The following is a 24,653-nucleotide window of genomic DNA, read 5'->3' on the forward strand; positions in this document are numbered from 1 at the left end:
GACCGATCTGACGAGGAAGAAGGCTGATGACCGCATCCCGTGGACCAGCGACTGTGAGGCGGCGTTCCAGAGGTTGAAGGAGGCGTTAATCAACTATCCAGTGCTGCGTGCTCCAGACTTCGACCGGGAGTTCATCATCTACACCGATGCGTCTAACAGCGGGGTAGGAGCAGTTCTGTGCCAGGAGGATGAGAATGGTGACCAGCATCCAGTGTCCTACCTGAGTAGGAAACTTCAAAAAGGTGAGAGACATTTGGCAACCGTGGAGAAGGAGTGTTTGGCCATAGTCTACGCGATCCAGAAGGCCAAGCCTTACATCTGGGGAAGACATTTTATTCTGTGCACTGACCATTCACCATTGCAATGGTTAAAGACAATGAAAACCCACAATAGCAAACTTATGAGGTGGGCTTTAAACTTGCAGGACTATGACTTTGAAGTGAAGGTGGTCAGAGGGTCAGTGAACTGTGTTGCTGACGCCTTGTCAAGAAGACCTGAAGAATGAAGACGGCGAAAGAACATGGACTATGTATATATATTGATGACAAAAAGTTAAATGTACCTGTTTTTTTTGAACTTGGTTTGTATGAATAAAGGTAAATTGATGTATTGTATATGGTAAATGTTTAAATGCCTAAATGGTAAATGTTTAACTTAGAATGTAAGTATAAGTAAGTATAATATGGTATGTATAACTGTTGTTGTGTGTTTTATCCAGGTTGTTTTTTTGGGAAAAAGCACCTTAGCTTTCCCCCTACAAAACAACTTATAAAGAGGGGAGGTGTTACATACAGCACTGATGTTACCTGTCTGTCATGGGTTTGGAGGGAAAGTTCCATCCTATGGGGAGTGGAAGGCGGGACATCAGGAGGAGGGGCTGTACTGTATATATATGTGGAGCGTGTGTGGAGATGCTAGGAGACGCTGGGATGTGACGAAGCAGCAGCTGGGAAGAAGAAGCTGGTGTGGGAGTCTGTGTGTCAGACAGGGTACTACTGTGTGTCAGAGTACCAACCTGATAGGTTCAGGTGTCTGTTGGTTAGCCAGAACTGATAGGTTCAGGGTCTGTGCTTCAAGTTAAGGGTTCTGTGTGAACCAAACTGTATGCATGTATGAATGAGAATAAGCCACGTTACTTTATCTTATTCACCTGATCATTTTATTTTCCCTGTGTGTTGTTTTAAATAAACCTTGTTCTTTATTTGTTTAAAAATCCATCCCTGGTCTGTGTGACTTCTTATAGGGAATGGTTGGTGGCAGCTTAGTTAACGTGTGGCAGATCCCAGTAGCAGATCCCTGCTGATCCAAGAGACCAGTCCTCAATAAGGATTTTTATAATTATTTTTTATTAAGAAAACATAGTTTCATAGAAACAGTTTGTTTTTGCTCAAGCATTAGCATAAAGACATGTTCAAAAGATTACCATAGTTAAATACAATAACTAATTCCCATTAAAATAATAAACACTAAAACTGGGCTAAGATGGGCTAGCCTCATCATCTCCTCTTGCCTACATTATTTTACTTTCAAACTACATTAAACTATCAAGAACTTCTGTCAAGCAAAAGTTCTCTTCCACACCATGGTCTCCCTTCAGACATAACCCATTGTCCATTTTCTACATTCCTCGGATCTCCATGACTGTAAACCCAATTAATTCAAAGAGGTGTAATTGTCTAATCCACCTACAATTCTCATGGAGATGCAGGTGGTTTATCTCAATTCCAATTAAAAAAGAATTTGTTGGGTCTTTGCTCTGGGCCTCCTTGTCATTGCATCTCTGTCAGGTTTCACGCTGTTACAGCTTGGCTGTAAATTAAAAAATACTAACCTCTTTGCCTTTCTCACATTCCCTTTCACTTTTAAACCCTAACAGACTCAATTTTCTTTCCTCCTCATTGACTACAAATCCAACTCTTCTTTAATCTCTGACGGCAAGTCCCATTCTCCTTCAATCTCATGACATCCACAAACAAAGATCTCTAGACCTGTATACAGTAGTGCCTTGATTTACGAACATCCCGACATACGACCATTTTGAGTTACGACCAGCTCTGGCTGCAAAATTTTGCTTCGACTTGCGACCAGAGCTTCAAGTTATGATTTTAAAAAGGCAGGGAAAAACGGTGAGGAATTCAAATTGCTAACAGTTGGTGGTGTACAGGCTGCTTCTTTGTAGCTCTTTCGCCCCAGCAGTTAGAGAGTGTGCGATTGGAGGAGGCTTCGGACTGCCTGGTAAGGTGCTGCTTTCTGCTTTTTTAAAACTGTTCTGGGTGGGTTTTGCAGTGTGCTTTTGGGCTGGGGGGTTTATGTTTCTATGCTGTGATGGGTCTTGTGGTCTTTCTTTTTGGGTTTTTTTCGTGTTTCTGATGGGTCTTGCAGGGTTTGTTTACTTTTTGTCCCCCCCCCATTTCTGATGGGTCTTGCAGGGTTTGTTTGCTTTTGCCCATTTCCGATGAGTCTTGCAGGGTTTGCTTGCTTTTTGGTTTTCTTTTTCCCCATTTTCGATGGGTCTTGCAGGGTTTGTTTGCTTTTTGGGTTTTTCCCCCCTTTTCTGATGGGTCTTTCAGGATTTGTTTGCTTTTTGGTTTGCTTTTTTTTGCATCTCTGAAGGGTCTTGCAGTGTACTTGCTTTGCTTTTTTTTTTTTTTTTTTTTTTTTTTTTTTTTTTTTTTTTTTTTTTTTTTTGCATTTCCAAACGGTCTTGCACGGTTTGTTTGCTTTGCTCCCCCCCCCTTCGGCCAGAACAGATTAATCATGTTTCCGATGGGTCTTGCAGTGTTTTTTGTGAGGGTTTTTGGGTGATTTTTTTCTTCCGCCAGAACGGATTAATTGCATTTCAATGCATTCCTATGGAAAATGGTGCTTCGACTTACTACCATTTTTAGTTATGACCAGAATTCCAGAACCAATTAAGTTTGTAAGTCGAGGCACCACTGAACCTCTAGAGTTGCCACAACATGGCCACAACCACCTTGGAAATTCATTACAAAGTCTTAATATGCAGTTCTCCTTCCACTTGGGCCTACTTCTATCCCTTTGTCATGTATATTGTATTTTTACCTGTGGCCCAGCTAGCCAAGTCTGACTCTGAAATATGTTTGTTAGTTTTAAAGTGCAGAAACATAGGGAACTGGTACTTCCAATGGTATTAGAAACAAGAATGAGAAACTAGGTCTCAGGATGTAGAAGAATGTAAATAAACTTTATTCTAATTTTTAAATGCTCAACATGTTTTGGTACATGGTCTTCTTCAGGAGCAAGGTCTTAGAATTGGAACTTCATTAGCTTATTTGATCTGTATCAGCTTCAAATACTACCTTAGAAGAAGGCCATGTGCCAAAATGCATTGACCATTTTTAATCAGAATAAAGATTATTTACATTTTTTCTGCATCGTGAGACCTAGTCTCTCATTCTGATTTCTGATAGCTTTTAAGTGCGACAACAATTTTGTTTCTGTTGCTGAATCAGACTATCAATGACTGTGTCTTTGAAGTCCACAAAGAATGTGTTCTGAAGGTTGGAGGGGGAGAGGTCTTGCGAAAATCCACTTGTCAAGAAAGGATAATGGATGTACACATAGACAATGGGATTCAAGGAGGGCTTTTTTGACAAAAGTCTTACTATTGCCTCCTTTAGGTATGCTGGTATCCTTTTGTTGCAAGGATAGAAGGGACAAAATTCACCACTCCCTAACCTACTCAGTGAGTCGCCCTCTGGCTGCTTTTATAAACCAGGAAGGGCAAGGGTCCAGCACACACATGGTGGCTTTCACCTCTCCAAAGAATCCTGTCCACATCCTCAGGCTGCACCAACTGAAACATACCCATTATAACAGGACAAACAGGGACCAAAGTTACTTCAGCAGAACTTGCAAAACATCTTCTTTGCAGCAGGATAAGTTTGAAGCTGTTCAACATAGACTATCCATGGGAACAGCAGGAAACTCCTCAAGAAGAGTCAGAAAACCATTGGATCCATCAGTTTTTTAGGGCAGACCATTTTAATTGCTCCTCTATCTCTACAGAGGCCCAGAGTTCCAAAAAGCCTAACCCCCACTAGGTAATGATGTGTCCATGACAATGGAACTACCAAGAGTTTCTCCACACCCAAATCACCACTATCCTGCTCAGTACAGAAGACCAAGTCAAGAGTGTACTCTGCAACATGAATGTGTCCAGATACCACTTGGGACAGCTTCATGGTTGTCATCATAGATATGAAGTCCTGAGCTGCTCCTGATAAATTGGTCTTCACATGGATGTTGAAATCCCTCAGCACAACAAGCTGAAGAGACTGCACAAGGCCAGATCATACAGCTCAGACAGGGAGACTATTGTTCAGTGGGGTGGGCAACACACCAACAGAATCCCTATTCTGTCATGGGCTCCTACTCTTAGATACATATCCTCAAACCCAGCAGTCTTACTCAGCACCAACGCTTCTTCCCTGCTTCCCTGGTCTGGCCTACTGGTGCACAGAGAACCCAGGTGGGCAAAGCTAATAAAGACTAACTCTCCCAGCTTCATCCAACCAGGTCTGTAAAGAAAGCCAGGGATAGTATATTTGTCCAGGGTCAAATCCTAGAATGTTAGCTATCTTACCTTTTACTGACCTGGCATTTAGCAGGACTTATATTTTATATATTTTGTTTAGGTTTTATATCCTCTATGTGAAATACAATACCCAACTTTGTATTAAATGGAACCATAAATACTATAATGATAATGCAAGGGAACTATTGTTTAATTCATTGCCTATTAGTAAGCAGATGGCAGAATGACGTAAATTATTTTATATATTTTAAACTGAAATTCTGTTTTTCCAGTCATTTCTCTTTGCTTCTTTCGTCTGCTGTAGTTATGCTTTCTGTAGGGCAGCTGCTGCTATCATTTTACCAACTTGTATTATTCGGGTATTGCTTCCATCTCATTAAATAAAGGGAAGGAAGTAAACTAACTTCTTCCATTTTATTGTGGGACTCTTTATTACATTTGTAAAAAGCAACAGTCATAGAGGCTAGCTACAGTTGAATGCACTGTAAAATGCAACATATACTTTGGCTTTTTGACAATTTTGGGATCAAGATTCTTAATCTTCCAAGCAAGAAGAATATTGTTTTTCTAACACTCAGAGAACTAAGTCTATGCTGTGCTAACATAGTCTATATTTAGTGTCCAGAATAAATTTAGCAAAATAGCATACTTATTTCAACATATACATATGTCTTCAAGATTTATTAATTTGCTGTGTTGGAAAAGGTTCTGATACAGGCATGAACACAAGAAGGAGACTAATAAGGACTTTGTGCAATTCTGAGAGAAGGAACAGTTAAAGTAATGTCCAGTGAGAACTAAGGAAATATCCAAAGCGTATTAAAGTCTTACTCACCCACCCCAGTGCCTAGTCCCTTGCTCCCTAGCTTTCTAACTTCTCCCAAGTGATCAATACAGTGGTGCCTCGCCTAACGATATTAATTGGTTCCAAAAAAATTGCTGCTAAGTGATTTCATCGCTAAGCGAAACCTGGTTTCCCATTGAAATGCATCAAAAACCAGATAATCTGTTCCAATAGGAACGAATTGCCGTCCTTAAGCAAAAATCGTCATAGGAAACATCGCTAAGCGAAACGCAGTTCCCCAGTTGAAATGCATTGAAACTTATTCAATGCGTCTTAATGGGGAAAAAAAATACAACAACAAATTTAAAAAGAGTCAGAACAAAGTCAAATTTGGTTAACAAAGGGTTTATTAAGTGCACTTTATGATTTCAAACATTTTAAACAGTAAACTTTAGCTTAATAAGTAACAGAAAAACATTTTTAAAAAGCAGACATGAGGCATGAACTTTAAGTTTATAAACCTTAACTTTATAAATAACACAGAAAAACATTTTAAAAACAGCAAACATGAGGCAGGAACATTGGATTGTACAAAACTCTTTAGAAAGTGCATCAACATACAGAAAGTCTTCATAAAGTGCACAAACATAAAGAAACATTACATAAATGTTTAAGGACATTACAGAAACTTTTAACATTTTAACATTGTACTGTACAGTACAGTAAACATTACATTACAGAAACTTTTAACATTTTTGAACTGAACAAGTGAGGCTGAAGTCTGTAAACCACCCGGACCAGTGCTCAATGCAGGGACCTGGAGGCACACAGAACTGTCCCGACATCACAGCAAGCAGCAGTCTTCTAGGAGGATGAGGGGGAGGAAGAAGGCAACTGGGCACCTCTGGTGGAAGGAGCAGGTTCCTCTTCCTGTCTTGGCCTCTTTGTGAGAAACCTCTGCATAGTCAGCTGCTTCTGCCACCTTTTCAGCATTCCTCTGAAAGGGGACACGATCCTTTCATCATAGGAGTTTGAAAAGTTATGTGCCAGAGCCTTGTCCGGGTGGTGCTGCTGCGCTACAGTCTGCACAAACTGCCAGCAGTGCAAGAATTTCTTCAGGTCCCTGGTGGACAGCTGTTCCTCCTCTGGCTCTTCTTCCTGCTCCTCCATAGCCTGTGGCTGCATCTCGACCAGCTCCTGGGTGGACAGTTCCTGGTCGTGGCCCTCCACCAGTTCAGAAATGTCCTCCTCTGTGACCTCGAGGTCCATGTTCCTTCCCAAGGCCACAATGTCCTGCATCACTGTGGACTCTGGTGCAGGCGCAGAAACACCAGTAGCCACACAGTCTGGCCAGAGCGGGCGCCGCGCAGAGTTCAAGTTCCTCTGGCTGATGCCGTCCCAGGCCCTGGAGATCATCTTGAGGCAGCCGACGATATCAAAGTGCTCCTTCCAAAAATCATGGAGGGTGAGGTTGGTGGCCTCGGTCACCTTGAAGCACTCCCGGAAAAGCTCCTTCATGTAGCTCTTCTTAAAGTTGGCGATGACCTGCTGATCCATCAGCTGGAGTACTGGAGTGATGTTAGGCGGCAGGAACATGATCTTGATAAAGCTGAACTCCTGCAACAAGTCGTCCTCAAGGCCTGGAGGATGGGCAGGAGCATTGTCCATGAGGAGCAAGGCCTTCAGTGGCAGGTCCTTCTCCACAAGGTAACGCTTCACAGCTGGGCCAAAAGCGTGATTGACCCAGTCCACAAACAGGGTGCGTGTGACCCAAGCCTTGGCATTGGATCGCCACATCACCCTCAGCTGGGCTTTGTCCACCCTGTGCTTCTTGAAAGCCCGTGGATTCTCAGAGTGGTAGACCAGCAAGGGCTTAATCTTCAGGTCCCCACTGGCGTTGGTGCAGAAGAGGAGGGTGAGACGGTCCTTCATGGGCTTGTGGCCAGGCAGCTTGCTCTCCTCTTGCATCAGGAAAATCCTTTTGGGCATCCTCTTCCAAAACAGGCTGGTCTCGTCACAGTTGAAGACCTGCTGTGGAAGGTAGCCCTGTGTAGTCACAACCTCCAGGAACTCCACGGCAAAATCCTCAGCCGCAGGAACATCAGAGCTGGCAGCCTCTCCGTGCCTCACCATGCTGTGGATGCCGGATCTGGTTTTGAAGCGTTCAAACCAGCCGCTGCTTGCCCTGAACTCTTCTGGCTCAGCTGAGGGTCCGGGCTGTTGCTCCACGAGATCCGCATACATGGTCCTGGCCTTCTCACAGATGACAGCCTCAGTCACTGTGTCCCCAGCACGCTGCTTCTCTCTCATCCAGATAACAAGGAGCTTCTCGACTTCCTCCAGGACAGCTGGCCGGTTTTTTGCAATCCTGGTGACCGCCTGCACTGCATCCATGGCAAGGATCTTCTCCCTCATCACTACAATGGTGCCGATGGTAGATGGATTCCTGCCGTACTCCCTGGCAATGTCCGCGATGCGCTTGCCTCCATCGTACTTCTGGAGGATCTCCTTTTTCATCTCCAGGGTCATCTTCTCCCTGGTCAGCTTGCCAGCCTGGGCAGAAGCAGGCTTCTTGGGACCCATGTCAGCTGTTGCTAATTAAAAAAACAACAACAGTCAGTGCTTTACATCTGCTTCACCTTCCCACACACCTTCCCATACCTGGCCAAAACTGCCCTGGACAAACAAGTGGTATAACACCACCACCCCCAGCACAAGCTAAGAAAAAAAACCCACAGGAGAACAAATTCAGACCTACCTCTTCCTGTCCCAGAAGCTATGGAGAACTAGACTGCAGGCCACACCACGCCACGCCACAGGAGGATGCCTGACCAAAGAAATTTAGAAAGACTTAGCATAACTAACACCCCCCCCCCAGCACAAGGTAAGAAGAAGAAAACACAGGAGAACAAATGTAGACCTACCTCTGGCTGTCCCTGAAGCAGCAAACTCCACCGCAGGCCACACCACAGGAGAGGAGGATGTCTTAACAGAGAAATTTTTTAAAAATTAAACTTAGCATAACAAACATAAGAAAAAAAACAAACAGCATAACTCCCCCACCCCAAACAGGAGAACAAATGTAGACCTACCTCTGCAAACTCCACCGCAGGCCACACCACACGAATGCCACACGAACCGCAGGAGGGTGCCTGACCAAAGAAAAAGAAATTCATCTTGGCCCAACCTCCCCCCCCAAAAAAAAAACAGGAGAACAAATGCAGACCTACCTACCTTTTGCTCCCAAAAAGTTCTGGAAAACGCCAACATCACTGAAGACCACACCACACCAACCTCACCAAGAAAGATGATGCCTAAAATAAAACTTGGCATTACCTTCCCCACCCCAACACAGGAGAAGAAATGCAGACCTACATTTTGCTGTCCCAGATGTTCTGGAAAAGTCCACCCACCGAAGGCCACACCAAACGACAGAAAGGATGCCTACAGGAAAAAGAAAAAAATCAAACTTGGCATTAGACTTTTGCATTCAAACATCCACAACAGAAGCTACTGTATCCCCTAAGTTTCCCCTGCAGGGTACCCAAAATTTTAAATCACATTTCTGCACTTTTCTCCCACACAGAACCAATGCAATAGCAGATCCAAATTCTCCCAGGAAAAACATTTTAAAAGGCAGTTTTAAACTTTAAATCCCAATGCAAGACTCTAGCCATCCCAAACACACACTGCAGTCCCCCCCAATAAGAATGAGACTTCTCCAGAACTCTCTCACACCGAAGGAAAGCAATCCAAGGGGGGAAAAAATAAAAAGGCAGTTTTAAACTTTAAATCCCAACTTTTAAAAGGCATGCACAACCCCCCCTGCAATTTACCCCAAAATAAGAAAATAAAAATACAGTACAGTAAAAAAATTTAAACTTTTAAAAGGCTTGCACAAAATAACCCTTGCAGTTTCCCAAAATAAGAAAATAAAAATACAGTACAATAAAAATTTTAAACTTTTAAAAGGCATGCACAAAAAACCCTGCAATTTACCCCAAAATAAGAAAATACAAGACTTATGCAATAAAACCCACACAAGAGAACAAATGTAAACTTACCTTCTGCTAGCCAAGTTCTCCAGAAGAAACCAAAGTTGCTCCTGATGAAGCCAGCCCTGGAACTCCACGTGCAAAAGTAAATCCAGGCTGCATGGGGAAGGGTTTTTAAACCTTCCCTGCACAAGGCACAATGCATCCTGGGTATTGACGGTTGAAATTTGAAAGAAAACAGCAACAGGGAAAAGCACCCTGGAGGCAGTTGCATTGCAAAACAGCGACCGTTAAAACGCCATTCATGCAAAGCACGACCTCCGGGCTGTCAAAACCATTGTTAAGCGAAACAGGGTACCCAAAATTTAATCGCATGCGAAGCATGGTCCGGGCATCGCTAAGCAAAAATCGCCCATAGGGACCATTGTTAAACGAAGCGTAAAAACGCTCCAAAAAAGTTGTCGCTAAGTGATTTTGTCGTTAAATGAAGCAATTGCTAAGCGAGGCACCACTGTACTTTCCAATATTTTTCTTTTTGCAACTGAAGGGCTATTAAATGTTTTCACCCTTAAATTGAAGAGAATTTCAGATGCATGTCTGGAGAGGCTGCCATGAAAAGGATAAGTTGTCTAAGTTCATACTGTATTTTATATCATCAGAATGCTGTATTTCAATATTTGTGTAAAGTCCTGGTTGTTATTCTGTCCATTGCAAAATATATTTCATATACAAGCTGATGAGCATAAGACCAAAATAATGTTTAGATATTTAATGGTTGTTTCAGTACCTGATTAGAATCTTTCATTGTAAGAGTAGAAGAATAGTGGGGGAGGGAGGACAGTAATTTTAAAACACAAACAAAGTATGGTTTTATGGATACTATTGTCATACAATCAGAGCAGTTTCAAATCTTGCTCTCCCCCCCCCAAAAAAAACAGTGCTGTAAAACATTTCATTGAGAAAGTTAGTTGCAAGACTTACAAATCAATGTAAATTGTCTATAAAATATACTTAATAAATTTGTGTCCTTTTCAGGCTGTTGGCTGCTATGAATCGCAAATATTGAAAGCAGAAGGAAAAGTTGAATCTGATTTCTTTTGCCAGTTAGGTCACTTCAACCTCTTATTGGAGGATTATCCAAAAGGTAAGAAGATTACTATTTCTTTTAGTAGCCCTTGTTTATAATTCATGTGTGCTCCTTTTGTATTCAGTGTGCCTTATTCTTTCAACTGAGATGCTTATCACTGCATTGGATAGTATTGTCCATAATTCCTTGACTTTCACGAGTTGAGTACTGGTGGGAATGTTGCAAGAGGTTAGTTGAGTTCCTGTAAGACTTCCTGCACAGTCCTCTGGATCCCAGTCTTGACATACCTAAAAGAGTACTGTAAAATGCTCATGATAATCAAAAGAAGGAACTTTTCATTGTGATTAGTTACACATTTTAAGAAGGAAAAAAATGATTTGTGGATATTTTAATTTGCAGATTGCATCTGTCCAGCAATGATTTGAACTGTACAACTTAATCACACATATGATTGGTGTTTTGTTAAATACAGTACTCTTATTTTATACATGTTTTTATTTATCTTGAATAATAAAAGTATTCTGAAATGTTGGCTAGGAATTATATTTATCATTAAATAAGATTACTGTCTTGAAATATGATAGCATGTGTACATAAGTGAGTCATGATGACTCCGAGTGACCTAGCTACAATCATAGTGTTCACTTGACTGAAGCTTTCTAATATTCTATATGTGTTGACAGTTGGAAAGAGAGTACAGATACTAGGGCTATTATTTCCAATAGGAATTAACAAATAGGATATATGTAAATTGAAGGCAATTATGATAGTCCATTAGTGAAGAAAAAACTGAAAGCCACCTTAGGGTAGTTTTGATTGTCCTAAATATGTTAAGAAAAGAGACAATTGATTTTTTTTACCATGATGTGCTCTGAGAACAATTGGTTCAGCTTTTGATTTAGCAACTATTTCGAAAACAACACAGTTCAACTTACACTGGTTTGGAGGCTGTGCAATTCAACATGGGTCCAAGTCTTGATCTGGAAATGAAAATGTTTCTACCTTTCATTGATTGCCATTGGAAAGTTACAGTTGTAACATTTTTTTTTGTGTTAGGATTTGATGAAACCCACTGGAAGAGATTGTCTAGAGGGGTAGAGTGTCATCAGATAAGGCTTATAGTTAGTGAGTGGGGTATTTGTATTCATATATGAGTACCCACACACAGCTGGATGTAACGACCGTCCACTCGAGCATCTGACTCTGGCTCTGCTCTCCCTTCCAATCACTCCAGAGCTGCCGGATGGCTATGCACCCATCAGCCTGGCGGGGAGACTCTGCTTCTGCCAGGAGTTTTTTTTCCCCTTTTTGTCTGATTCCAAGGAAGCTGTACTGGTAGTCTAAACCAGTACCTGATATCTCTAATGGGCTAGATGGGAGTGAAGAAATTGAAGCTTAATCCTGGTAAGACAGAGGTGCTCTTGATTTAATTAGGGAAGGGGTAGCATTGTGTCCCCCTTCATTGTAAGGGCAGATTTGGCTGTCATGGCTCATGCATTCAAACTGCTAGAGACCCGCTGAAGGCTCTTCTACATGGATTCCTTTAGAGTGGGATGGTATAGGCTACATAAAGTCACTTAGGGTCAGATTGAGGTGTGATCCTTGCATCCAGATGGCATACTGGGCTTGAAGTGACTCTTTTTGGTCCAACTCTTTCTGCTGTCAATTTGCCATATCATAATGTAGCTCGAGAAGAGAACCACAGGTTATTGCCAAGTTAAACATTTTGGTGGAGGGGCAGAGGAAATGAAAAATAAATAGACTCTATTAGGGCAGTGCAGAATGATCTTCATCACTTATTTTTTAAAAATTAAAATAGAAAACTTCCTCCCAGAAGTGGGAGGACACTTCTCCTCTTTTTCAGCCTTTGTAAAAATTTGGTGCACTTCTGTGCTTTCTGCCATTTCTTCTTTCCGGTCTTCGAGGGAAGCATCAGCAGTTTGCAGAAATTACTCAACATCTTTATGAAAACGCTTTAGTCGTGTGAACTTTTTTCTCAATAATTCAGTGAGAACTGACCATGCTTATGGGCCACAGAGCAATGCCTTGATTGTTGGGGAAGAGATGTCAAATGAAAGATGAGGGTGGGGATACAGAACTGAGTGAAGTACTTGGAATCCTGCAGTGTTCATTTCTGTGTAAAAGTGAAGAGGATTAGTCAGTGGGAAGAGGTGTGGATATTAGAATCCTTTTCTCTCACCTTTTTAGAAATGAATTGTATTCCCCATTTATTCTTCAACTGTTTCAGCAGTTCATTGACATGGAAGTTGAATGTGGTTCAAGGTGCATTTATTTTAGACAGAACTCAAACTCAACTACGGTTGGGACATCTTGGTTTAATGGAACTCCCAGTTAAGATTTCTTTTAAGTATGATTAGTACATATCGAAATGAATTTGTGGGCAAAAGAATACATTGTTAGGAAGTAGATATGCCATTTTACTATGTTGAAGTGGGAGCCAGTACTATTCTTGTGATGTGTAAATAATTTATTATAACCATGTTTTGGATTTTCTTTTAAAAAAGTATTCTTTCCATTCCAGCATTATCTGCATACCAGAGGTACTACAGTTTACAATCTGACTACTGGAAGGTCTGTATAGATTTATAATTTTAAACTTTCATGCAGTTTTTCAGTTTTATATTAGGAATCTTGTTTTACTGCTTCCATATTTCCCTTTAATTATTGTCTACATCGTTGCTTTCTCCAGCTCTATCTTGCATGTTGAGAACCTAAGAAGATTAGTACCAGATAAATTCATAAATCTATCTAGTCTAGCATTTTTTTCTGTAGTTGATAGTCAAATTCCAAAAGAAGCACAAAAGAAGTAAAAGAGGGTAATAGCTCCTCTTCTCCTATTATTCTATAGCAAGTGGTGCTCAGAGGCATGATAGCTCTCATTTTGGAACCACTGTCTATATATCCTGTGTTTCCATTGGTAATTTTATCGCTCATAAATTTGTCTAGTCTTCTTTTATAGGAAGCAGTATATAAACGTTAGTAAAACAGAGCTGCCTTATTGGTGGCTATCACCACATCTTTTGCAAGCAGATTCTATAGTTTATTTATATACAGTAGGACCACTATACCTGTGTCGGCTCGGTTCTGTGATCTACAGTCAACCCTCGACTTACAAACTTAATCTGTTCCGGAAGGAAGTTTGTAAGTCGAAAAGTTCGTAAGTCGAATCAGCATTTCCCATAGGAATGCACTGAAAACTAATTAATCTGTTTCGGATGTTTTTGGTTCTTAGGTCGAGGGGTGGTTTGTAACTCGAATCATTAGTTCCCATAGGAACAAATGCAAAGCCGGTTAATCTGTTCCTACCACTAGGGGCAGAATTTTTTTTCTTTTTTTCCTTTTAACCTAAGATGATTTAGGCTTAAAAAAGAGGAAAGAAAAGAGCGAGGGAAGGAGTGAACAGACACCTTTTCAACAGAACACCTTGAAAAGCAACTTTTCAGCCAAGACAAGCACCTTCTGGGAAAAACCAAGCACCTTTTAGACAACAGATCACCTTGAAAAGCACCTTTTCAATCAAGACAAGCCAATACAAGCACCTTTTGGGGAAAAGGGGGCAGCAAAGGAGGGAGCGAACACCTTTTAAAAATCCAAAAATAAAAATAAAAATACAGTCAAAATGTTTGTAACTAGGGCCATTTGTAAGTCGAGGGTTGACTGTACCATGGTTGCCTCAAATGGCAGATAACAAGGGAGGAACCCTATATACAACACAAAAGGGGATGGGACAAAGGCACAAGACACACCCTTGAATGTTGCATTTAGAACTGTGGCAAACAATGGATAAATGGAACTGTGGATGTGGATCCTGCGGATACTGGGGTCCTATTGTACTATGTTCTGTTTAGTTTGGTTTAATTTAATGAACTGTATTTCTCATACTGTGAGATTGTGATAAAAACTTCACCATGCATGGTTTTATGCAAAAAGTCTGAACCATTGTTATCTTTCATTTGTTCATTTGTTTCATTGTTCATTTCTGTACCTTTTCCAGTTCTTCAGTATGCTTTTGAAAGTATGTGATCTCTAACATGGATTTCATCTTTTTCAGAGCAGCTGCCGGGATGGGTTTGATTTAAATCAAAGTGATTCAAATCATGATTTAAATTTTAAGAACTGGATTTTTTTCTTGATATAAATTTTAAAAATTGATTCTTATAATTTAAATTGTGATTTAAATCAATTATATATATAAATAAATTGATTTTTATCCACCCTGGTAACTGATCATTGGAATGTTTTCATTGAGTTGTTCCTGCAATTTCAAGATACTTTTCTTTGCAGTTGCTGTGCATCTGGGACTAGGAGAGAAGTAACCAAAAAGAAACCCAGTGGTTTTTGGGTCTTGCTACCCATTAGACTTTGTGGAGGGAGTCTCTCGCTGAACTACCCTCTCATGGAGTGCTAAGATGACTCCCAGGAAGAAAAGTGACTGAAGGGGCATTTCTGTCTTTCCAGTTGAACCACATAGAATAATGCAGACAATGGCAGCAGAAAGACATCTCCTTTTGCTTCCTGGTTTTTTCTCTCCCCGTTCTAGAAGTCTACCTTGGGAATTCTTAGTGACCTCTGGGACCAGAAATCCTAGAATTACAAAAACTCGTTATCTAGTATAAATCAGTGTTGCACACTACACACTGGTGTTGTGTGTTTTAATCTGCATGCGTGCCAAGTGTTTGCAATTTCAGTCATTTGATAAATGTAGAGAAAAGGATTCATCCACATTTAGGACCTGTAAATGGAAGAGGATTGTCCTTTCAGCCTGCAGCATGTCCCCCTCTCTGGGAGGAAGCTTTGGGCTCTTCAAAGCCTAATGGATCTCTTTGCGCGGTACAGGAAATGAATTAGGTTTTAAAAAACTGTTCATGGATATTGTGTGCACATTGTAGTCAGTGAAATTCTTCTGAATAATTGATGAAAATATTAATCCTGTTTTTTTCATTTATAACAAATTAATACAGGCTAACCTCTGCATAGCACCTCTCTTTTTACAAGTAATTCATCTCTTCCTTCTCCTGATAAAGTACAGCTAAACAACATGTTTGTACAGATTTGATTAAAGGATACCATGTTGCCCTTTTAATTATGATGTAAAGTTTCAAAGGTCAGTTGCTCATTTGAACTGTCCAAACATAACTTCTGGTTTGGCATCCGTTGTAGTTCACAGATGATATCTGTCTAGGTCCTAGTCACAAATTCTGCTAGCTTTGTGGAGATTTTTGTATTTTAGGATTACAAATTGTGCAAAACAATGCAAGAACTGCACAGGAATAATCTTCATGTGTTGTTATCATTGGAACCAGAGGATGAGAGATCCTGCATATCATTGGCATACAAAAAAGAGTTCTGCTCTGGGCTGTAGTACGTTCCTCACTGGAGCTCTGTTGTTTAGATAAATTATGCCCATCTGATTTATTATACACATATATAAAGATAGCCTATTCTTTTGAAGTGAGCAGAAACTGGTGTGTATAGAGTTTATGAGATAGTGGTGAGGTAATTGTACCGATTGGTTCTAGTGTAATAGTTGTATGTTTTTAACCACAACAAACCAACTGTCTAACTTACTAATAGTTTTACATACATCCTTTTTAATGGAGCAGTGGTGGCCAAGGTTCCCTCTAAGCTGAGCTCCCATGCATGCATAACTTCGCCTCCCTCTGTGCAGCTCTCTTCATCCTCCGTGCAGTGATCACTTTTGGTTCCGGTCGTTACAGAACCCTGCGTGTGAGGGGGCGGAGGCGTGAGCACAGGGGTGAAGTCATGCAAGAGAGAGGCGGAGCCCCATGCAGCGGGTCTGAAAATTAGAGGGTACGTTGGTGGTGGCCTAGTCCTTGTTGTTTCAGACACATTGGAAATCTGTGCAGTTTTTGTTATTTGACTGGGATCCTGGTGTCCTCATGATCTGTGCTCCAAAATTCTTTAGTGTGAAATGTTTGTGGAGGATTACAGAAGTATTTTGTGTTTCATTTTAAAATTTATTTAAACTGAATAAGCACATGCATGGGTTTCATTCTATTCTATAACATTCATTGAATTTTCAAAGGTAATTGATATTTGGTGAGCAAATCTTCCTTGGCAACAAGGCAACAAATCTTTACAGACACTGGAACATTATTTCCTTTAGTTTACAACTGTTAAATTATTGTATGACTAGCACTTGTGCATCAGGAGTAGAATAGTTTGTGGTGTGTCTGTGTTCTGACACCAGAAAATGTTAATATATTTAAGTTTTGTGCTAAAGGCTAGGGTTCCATGTACACATTTTGTATAGCATAATATCTAAGAGATTTCCTTTAACCTCTCTGAGTGGGACCAACCTACTGAGAACCAGACTTGCTTCTGGATCTTTTGCATTATACTTTGTCAAAACCAGCATGGAACATTTTTCATTCAAATATATTACATGAGTTGGGTTGTCTGGCTGTACAGTCAGGTGTCTGGAGTTAGGTTTCTTGCTGGCTCCTGGGAGAAGAGCCAGCCTGTGTAGCCTTCGGCAAGTTGCACAGTCCCAGAGCAACCCAGAAGAAGAGAGTAGTAAATCATTCTGAATATTCTATGCAGAAAACTCTGGAAAGGGTTGGCATAAGTTGGAATTGACCTAATGACAATTAATTAATTTTAGGGTAATATAGTACCTTATCTGTGAGGAAAAAGGAATTTCATTGGAAGCGTCATTTCACAGAGGAATATCTGAATAACTTCACAGGGCTCCTGTTTCTACAGACTCTCTGTGAGAGACTTATACATTTATGTTTTATACACATCTGACAAGGAATTTAATTGTGGTCACAGAAGATTTTATATATCCCTTTATATTCATTTAATTCTTCCTTACTAGATATCCTTCAGAACCTTGACATAAAGTTCAAAAATATATCCTTTTCTTCTTTAAAAGATTTATTTAGCAAGCAAGTAATCATATAAATAAGAACCAAAAATGCAAAATACACTTGGAGCATATAAAAAGCTAAATGTGTATGTATTCTCACCTAGATATAGATATATAGTAAAACTCACAGTCCTCTAATACAAAAATTCCTATTTCATATCTGTAGATAGCATTTTTAATTAAAAAAACCATAGGATTTGCTAAAAGTACGATTTTCTATTAAAATGGCATGGAACTGAAATTTAGTACTTCAAAGCAGTGGTTCTTAACGTGGGCGATAATGCCCCCCAGGGGGCGATTTCATTTTTCAGGGCGGCGGTAGAACGAAAAGGGGTGGCGTGGGGGCGCTGTAGCAGAAGGGTGCAGTAGGGGGGGCGCTGGAGCAAGCCAAACCTGTGAAGATGGCTGCAGCCTTTTTACAGTGTGCATGAATATATATTTTCCTTCAATTTTAATTTAGTTTCAGACTTTTTTTCTTGAAATTTTTAGTTCCTGCATTTGTTTTTATGCCCTTTTTATATTTCTTTTTGCGTCTTAAACTTCACTTGCAACTAAATCATTAAATGTTACTTTTTTGGGGGGCATTTCATTTTCTTGGAATTTAATTTTGTTTTCAGAGGTCATTGGATTTAAGTGTCTTAAATAAATAAATAAATAAATAAATAAATAAATAAATAAATAAATAAATAAATAAGATATCATCACCGCGGGGAGGGGGGCGATGATAACTTCCTCAATGGCTCAAGGGGGCGTTTCTTTCAAAAAGGTTAAGAACCACTGCTTCAAAGGATACAGTATTAAAGCTATTTCCTTAGCAAAAAGCTATAAAATGCATAAACTGTCATACAAGTCACTTAAAAAATCTCTATTCCAGTACATATTATTTGTAAAAACAAATCTGATCATGGTATAAGTCACATTACATTTCATAATTCTCACCCACTCCAAGCAGAGCTTTTCCTTTTGTTTGCAAAACCAAGGTTCATGCATCTTTTGAGATGTTCCATAAACATGGTAGAAATCTCTGTTTATATATCTTATGATGTTATGCGTAGTCAAAACATTCTAATGTGGGACTCTAGCTTTCCTGTGGGTCTGGGATGTCAACATGCCCTGATCTCTGTCTAAGCAATATCATGAACCAGGGACCTCCTAGACCACTCTATTAGCCCCCTCCTTTGGAGTACAGCAGCTAAATTGCGTAACCTACTGACATTATTTTTAGACAGTACAATGCATTTTGAATGTCTATTGCTTCTTACATTTTCCATGTTATAAAATGTTCCCCATTGGGGATAATGGATTTTAATAAAAATTGTGTCTCAGGAAAAAATAAAAAATTCAAATGGGGAACATTTTATAACATGGAAAATGTAAAAAGGATGTGATAAACAAGAGAAAACAATGGATTTGCTGGTGGGGAAATAATGGAGTCTGAACATGGCAAGTGGCTAAAACATGGAGACAATATCAGTACTGTATAACTCTTCATGTGATAGTCACAGAATGCCTGAACTGAAGTTCTGATATTATGTGAATTCGACATTAACAGCCTGACCCAGAAGGGAATAAAATGTCCCATTCTGGTACATGAGGTTTAAACACATAAAGTAGAGCAGCTCAGGTGAGGAAGGCACCCAGCATAAAAATGAATGTGAGATCATAAAAGTGGAACCCTGCAATTCCTATCTTTATTTCTACACACCTTCTGTTCACTGTATGCTGTTTCGGAGATCAGCCACTATTTTCTCTGACTGAGCAGCAGATTTTTCAACAGGTACAGGAAGTTACTGTGTATCAGGATATGTCTGGTGTGTGGGAAAAGTCTTTTGCTTAAGTATGACACAATTTGTCAGTCTTTGAATGGAAGTACAGTGGTGCCCCGCAAGACGAGCACTCCATTTAACGACGAAAGCACTTGACGTCGATGTTTTTGCGGTCGCAAAAGCGATCGTAAAATGATGTTCCCTATGGGGGAATTTCGCTTTGCGATGATCAGTTCCCTGCTTCGGGAACCGTTTCTCGCAAAGCAATGATTTTTTAACAGCTGGTCGGCGGTTTCAAAATGGCTGCCAGGTAAACAAAATGGCCGCCCCGCTGTTTTCTGGGATGGATTCCTGGCTGCACAGGCAGCGAAAATGGCCATGCTATGGAGGATCTTCGCTGGATGGTGAGTTTCCAGCCCATAGGAACACATTAGCCAGGTTTTAATGCATTTCTATGGGCTTTTTAAAATCGCTTTACGACATTTTTGTTCTACAGCGATTTCGCTGGAAAGAATTAACGTAATGCGAGGCACCACTGTAATCTAATACTAATACTTGTAGAAAAGAGATTGTGACACATTCTGTGGACATGCCTTCAAGTTCTCACACATGCTTTTTATACGTCACATAATTCAGAAACAGAAGTATCCCTTATGTTCTGCCTCGGTTGATGCTGTGATTTATTTTAAATAGTAGGCATTATTGTTTAATATGGATATATAGCAAAAGTACCGTAATGGAAAATTCTTAGTGCAAACCTTTAGATGTTTTGTCAAAAACTAAGTCTAACTTCGACAAGAATTACTCCAAGTTAAATATGTGTAGGATTGCAGTCTTAATGCCAATGAAAGCTTAGATCTTACTTTTTAGATAGATTTTGTGTGTTTTGTAATTGGTGAAAATAGCCTGTTGGATTTATGTTGACATTTTTTTTACAAAGCTGATCTCCTTCCCTTTCATGCTATGCTATTGTTCAGCATAGTTTGCAACAATATGGAAATATAATAGAAAGAATTTTTTTAAGGGCACATGAAACCAAACCAAAAGTGTAAAATTTAAAAAGAACAAGAAAAAAAAGGAAAGCAAGTACAGTATTAAAACAAACTTCTTAACCAGCAATGGTGGTCTTCACTCTGGAGTTCAGTTTTTTGGTATATAGATAGTGGTATATGTGATAGACCAAACATTTCAGTCATCTGGACTTTGTCTGTGAACAACATTTGAATAGAAGAGTATCTCTTGGCTAGATCTCCATAATCTCAAACATGTTTCAGGCTTAAATGAGACACAGACACATGCTTGTCTCAGGAGTCCTAGCAAAAGTGTATCCCAACAGACAATATGCTTCTCTTCGGTTGTTTTTCTACCAGAATGTTTGCAAGAGCTGAACTCAGACTGAGAACTGCTAGCTCAGATCAGTCAAAGCAGAACATCTGATCTATGATTCAGCATACATCTTTTTACAGGCAAGTAACAAGGTTTACGTTAAGATTGGAAGAACTAGGCATAGCATGGGAAGAAACAGCTGAACGGGTCTGGCTAGATTCATGTATGCCTTTTAAACACTCTGCTGCCCAGTATTTTTTGATGACTTTAAGATATTGGAAGATAAATGTGATGCTGATTAAACCAGAAAAACCCAGGAAACTTTGCTGCTTCATTATAATCTCTGTGACTGTCAGATTTTTATAGAAGCAGCCAAGCTTGTGACCTGTCCTCCACTCGCAAACACAGACATTCCAGCTGACAGTGCAGAAAGTAGATGGTTATCGATGGAACAGCTGGAATATGTACCGTATTCGCCTCTTGGCATGTCAACTGACAAAGTGTACTATATCATCATTTGGGAAGTATACCACATGATGTATGAGTAGGCAGGTGACGTGGACAACAAAGTACATGTAGGCAGTGCTGAAATTTTTAAAAATATCAGTAATATTAGTCTGGATTACCAGATGGCAGCAATTAATGTCAACATATTCTTCATAATACTATACAGTGTCATAGAGCTCCAAAGGCAGGGAGAAAGGGCGATGCCAATTTTTGCGAATGGAGCCGTTCATAAATCAAAAAGTTCATATGTAGGGACATTCGTAAATCGAGGGTTGACTGTGTATCAACATTGTGTATATTTAGAGTCCTGTTTCCATGCTAATAAAAATAGTATTTCAGCTAGATGTGTCTCATATTCCAGAAGCCATCTGACTGTTTCATATATCATTGTAGTCCATTCCCCCCTCCCTAATATTTTTTTGTCTTCATCCGTTGGAAACCTACTGTTGTTATTGCAGCAGATGGTAGAAACCTTCTGGTGGTTAGACATGTTTGTATCCTTTCATCAGGATTTCTTTGGGTACATAGACTTTAAGAGATACTCTGTCTAGATATTACAAGGTAGAATTGGCTTATCATGTTGTGGGAAAATCTCGCAGTGGGATTAGGGCTCATTCAATGTGGTGGTTGCCATGCCACCTATTTTATGAGATAAGTCCCTCAGACAAATTTGCAAGATGTACACTCACAAGGTACAATGAGTTTGTTTCTTCTTGTATAGTATTTGATCAAAGAGTTCTGCTGAGGCTTCTCATTGTTTCAATTGAGGTGGGCAGGATCCCGAAGTCTGGGCCACATATGCATGTTTCTGTAACTTGGAGAATCACTTCCTTGACCCCACTCAGAAATAATTATTTCAAAACTAGAGGGAAGTACCTTCTGTGGCCAGTTCTCTTTTTAAATGAGCAGGGGCCTTAGGGATGTAGGAGCCTCTTGAAAATGGGGAAATTTACTCCGTGTCCCCTAGAGCAGTGGTCCCCAATCTTTTCTGAGTCTTGAATTGCTTGGGGGGTCCATTTGTGGGGGCACCCCTCGTGTTCACGGATGGAAGGGGTGGCATGTGCTCATGCAGAGGGGCAAGGCATGCTTGCGGAGGGGTGTGCATGTGCAGAATGCACTCATGCACAATGGAGCAGAACGCACTCATGAGCATGCGCAAAGGGGCGGGCTGTGCTTGTGGAGGGGTGGGGCAAACTTACACACATGCACAAAGGGGTGCAGTGAGCTTACAGAAGGGAGAAACATGCTCGTGAGTGGGCAGGGCACCTGTGGGTGCGGGTGGGGTTTGCTGGGGTGAGGGGGGGGAAATCTGTCTACACGGCCCTGTCCTGCCATGGCCATGGACCAGCACCGGGCTGCGGAGTGGGGGTTGGGGACCCCTCCCCTAGAAGGCACATGGGGATTTTGTGAGCCATTCCCTGACCTGAAAAGGTTTTATAAAACATTTAGGGTGCTGGAAGGGCTTATCCTCACATAAATGTTCCTCACATAAATATTTTGCTCTTATAGGTACTGATTTTCTACATATCACTAGGCACAGAGTTTTATCTTTTTTTCATGTAAATTTAGATTCTTGGGGGACACTGGAAGTCATTTTTCCCACTTGGTACACAAGATTTCTCTGTGAATTTGGGTTTTGTGTTCAGGACTTCTTGGAATGATATTCTGGGACTTTTCACAATTTTTTCTGTTTCTTTACCTTTCTGTTTCTCTGGAGTTACTTTATGTTTCAGTTTGTTGTTTGTGGTTTACTTTTCATTACCATGCACTGTTAATGATAGAATTGATTCCTACTTTCTTAATTCTACTCTATAGGGGAAGTATCTCCTCAGTGGGGGAGTCATTTGCAAAGTGTCATTCCGCTTCTGATGAAATAACTTCAAAAGCATTAGACCAGTGGTTCCCAACCTTGGGTATCACATGTTCACTGCAGCTCCCAGAAAACTTGACCAGTGTAGTTACTGGTGAAGGCTTTTGGGAGTTGCAATCCAAGAACACCTACGTTACCCAAGATTAGGAACCAATATTAAAGCGAAGAACAATAAGTATACAGATATATTAAAAAAGTCACTTCAGCAAAAATAACTTCAGCAAAAGATTATTATAGCATCTTTTTATATTTCCCCAATTTCCAATTTTGATATGAACAATACAGAACACAATGTTAGAATTATTGGTAATATTTTGTCATCATCCTTAATTTCAGTTATGTTCAAACCTCAGCTTAGTTTCAAGAACAAATAGTTGTTTTGGAGCTTTCTCCCTATATTCAATTTTTGAAAATAAGGATGACATCTTGAGCATAGAACTTGAGATCTAGTAGCACAGGACTTGTGACTGATGAAGCAGTACTCCAGGTCAAAGATCCCTCTAAGGCAGTGATGGCTAACCTTTTTGAGCCCGAGTGCCCAAATGGCGACACAAACCAAATTATTTCTTTCGAAGTGCCAACACTGCAATTAAATCTGAATACTGATGTTTTAGTTTAGAAAAAACAACTCATACAGTTGTCTGAAATAATCATCACCTTTTGTCTTCAAAACATAACAGAACTTTCAATGATACACACACTTTGTTTCCTTTTACTAAAGTTAATGATTATTTTTCAATAAAAAATAACCATTAACTTTAGTAAATGGAAACAAATATTAAAGTAATACAAGCCAGGTAATTTATACAAACTTTTAAAATAATTATATGCATGTATTTTTTGATAAGGGATACTCAACTTGGCAACTTTTGCACAATGTGATTTTTGAAGTTGTATGCATGCTGATAATTTGTCAAACCTTGGCCCATATGCTGTTAGTTTGAGAGCAACACATGCAGCACCCAGACAACCCAGATAGTGTGGTTGCTGACCTTGAGCCAGACATCCTGGAGAGTGAAGTCAAGTGGGCCTTAGAAAGCTCGGCTAACAACAAGGCCAGTGGAGGTGATGGCATTCAAGTTGAATTATTTAAAATCTTAAAAGATGATGCTGTTAAGGTGCGACACTCAATATGCCAGCAAGTTTGGAAAAGTCAGCAGTGGCCAGGGGATTGGAAAAGATCAGTCTACATCCCAATCCCAAAGAAGGGCAGTGCCAAAGAATGCTCCAACTCCGTACAATTGCACTCATTTCACACGGTAGCAAAGTTATGCTCAAAATCCTACAAGGTAGGCTTCAGCAGTATGTGGACCGAGAACTCCCAGAAGTACAAGCTGGATTTTGAAGGGGCAGAGGAACTAGAGACCAGATTGGTAACATGTGCTGGATTATGGAGAAAGCCAGAGAGTTCCAGAAAAACATCTACTTCTACTTCATTTACACAAAAGCCTTCGATTGTGTGGAGCACAACAAACTATGTTAAGTCCTTAAAGAAATGGGAGTGCCTGATCACCTTATCTATCTCCTGAGAAATCTATATGTGGGACAGGAAGCAACAGTTAGAACTGGATATGGAACAACTGATTAGTTCAAAATTGGGAAAGGAGTATGACAAGGCTGTATATTGTCTCCCTGCTTATTTAACTTATATGCAGAATACCTCATGCGAAAGGTTGGACTGGAGGAATCCCAAGCTTGAATAAAGATTAAATGTAATGGGAGGAAATGGGCATACTGGAAGAAATATCAGCCTCAGATATGCAGATGATACTACTCTGATGGCAGAAAGTGAGGAGGAATTAAAGAACCTCTTAATGAGGGTGAAAGAGGAAAGCGCAAAAAATCAT

General features: G+C 40.2%; 1 protein-coding gene across 5 annotated transcripts in view; it reads left to right on the forward strand.

Moving 5' to 3' along the window:
* The window catches only part of KDM6A (lysine demethylase 6A), a 192,183-nt gene that overhangs the window by 33,146 nt on the left and 134,384 nt on the right, over window positions 1–24,653 (forward strand). For 4 of the 5 annotated variants that reach the window (XM_020783901.3, XM_020783903.3, XM_020783902.3 and 1 more), the window contains exons 3-4: window positions 10,373–10,481; window positions 12,967–13,016. The exons of the other annotated variant lie outside the window; for it this stretch is intronic. In XM_020783901.3, coding sequence (XP_020639560.3) covers window positions 10,373–10,481; window positions 12,967–13,016 — 159 coding nt within the window. The remainder of the gene's footprint in view (window positions 1–10,372; window positions 10,482–12,966; window positions 13,017–24,653) is intronic. 5 annotated transcript variants of the gene reach the window in all.

The sequence above is a fragment of the Pogona vitticeps genome, chromosome 3 (genome assembly GCF_051106095.1).
Source record: "Pogona vitticeps strain Pit_001003342236 chromosome 3, PviZW2.1, whole genome shotgun sequence".
NCBI lineage: Eukaryota > Metazoa > Chordata > Lepidosauria > Squamata > Agamidae > Pogona > Pogona vitticeps.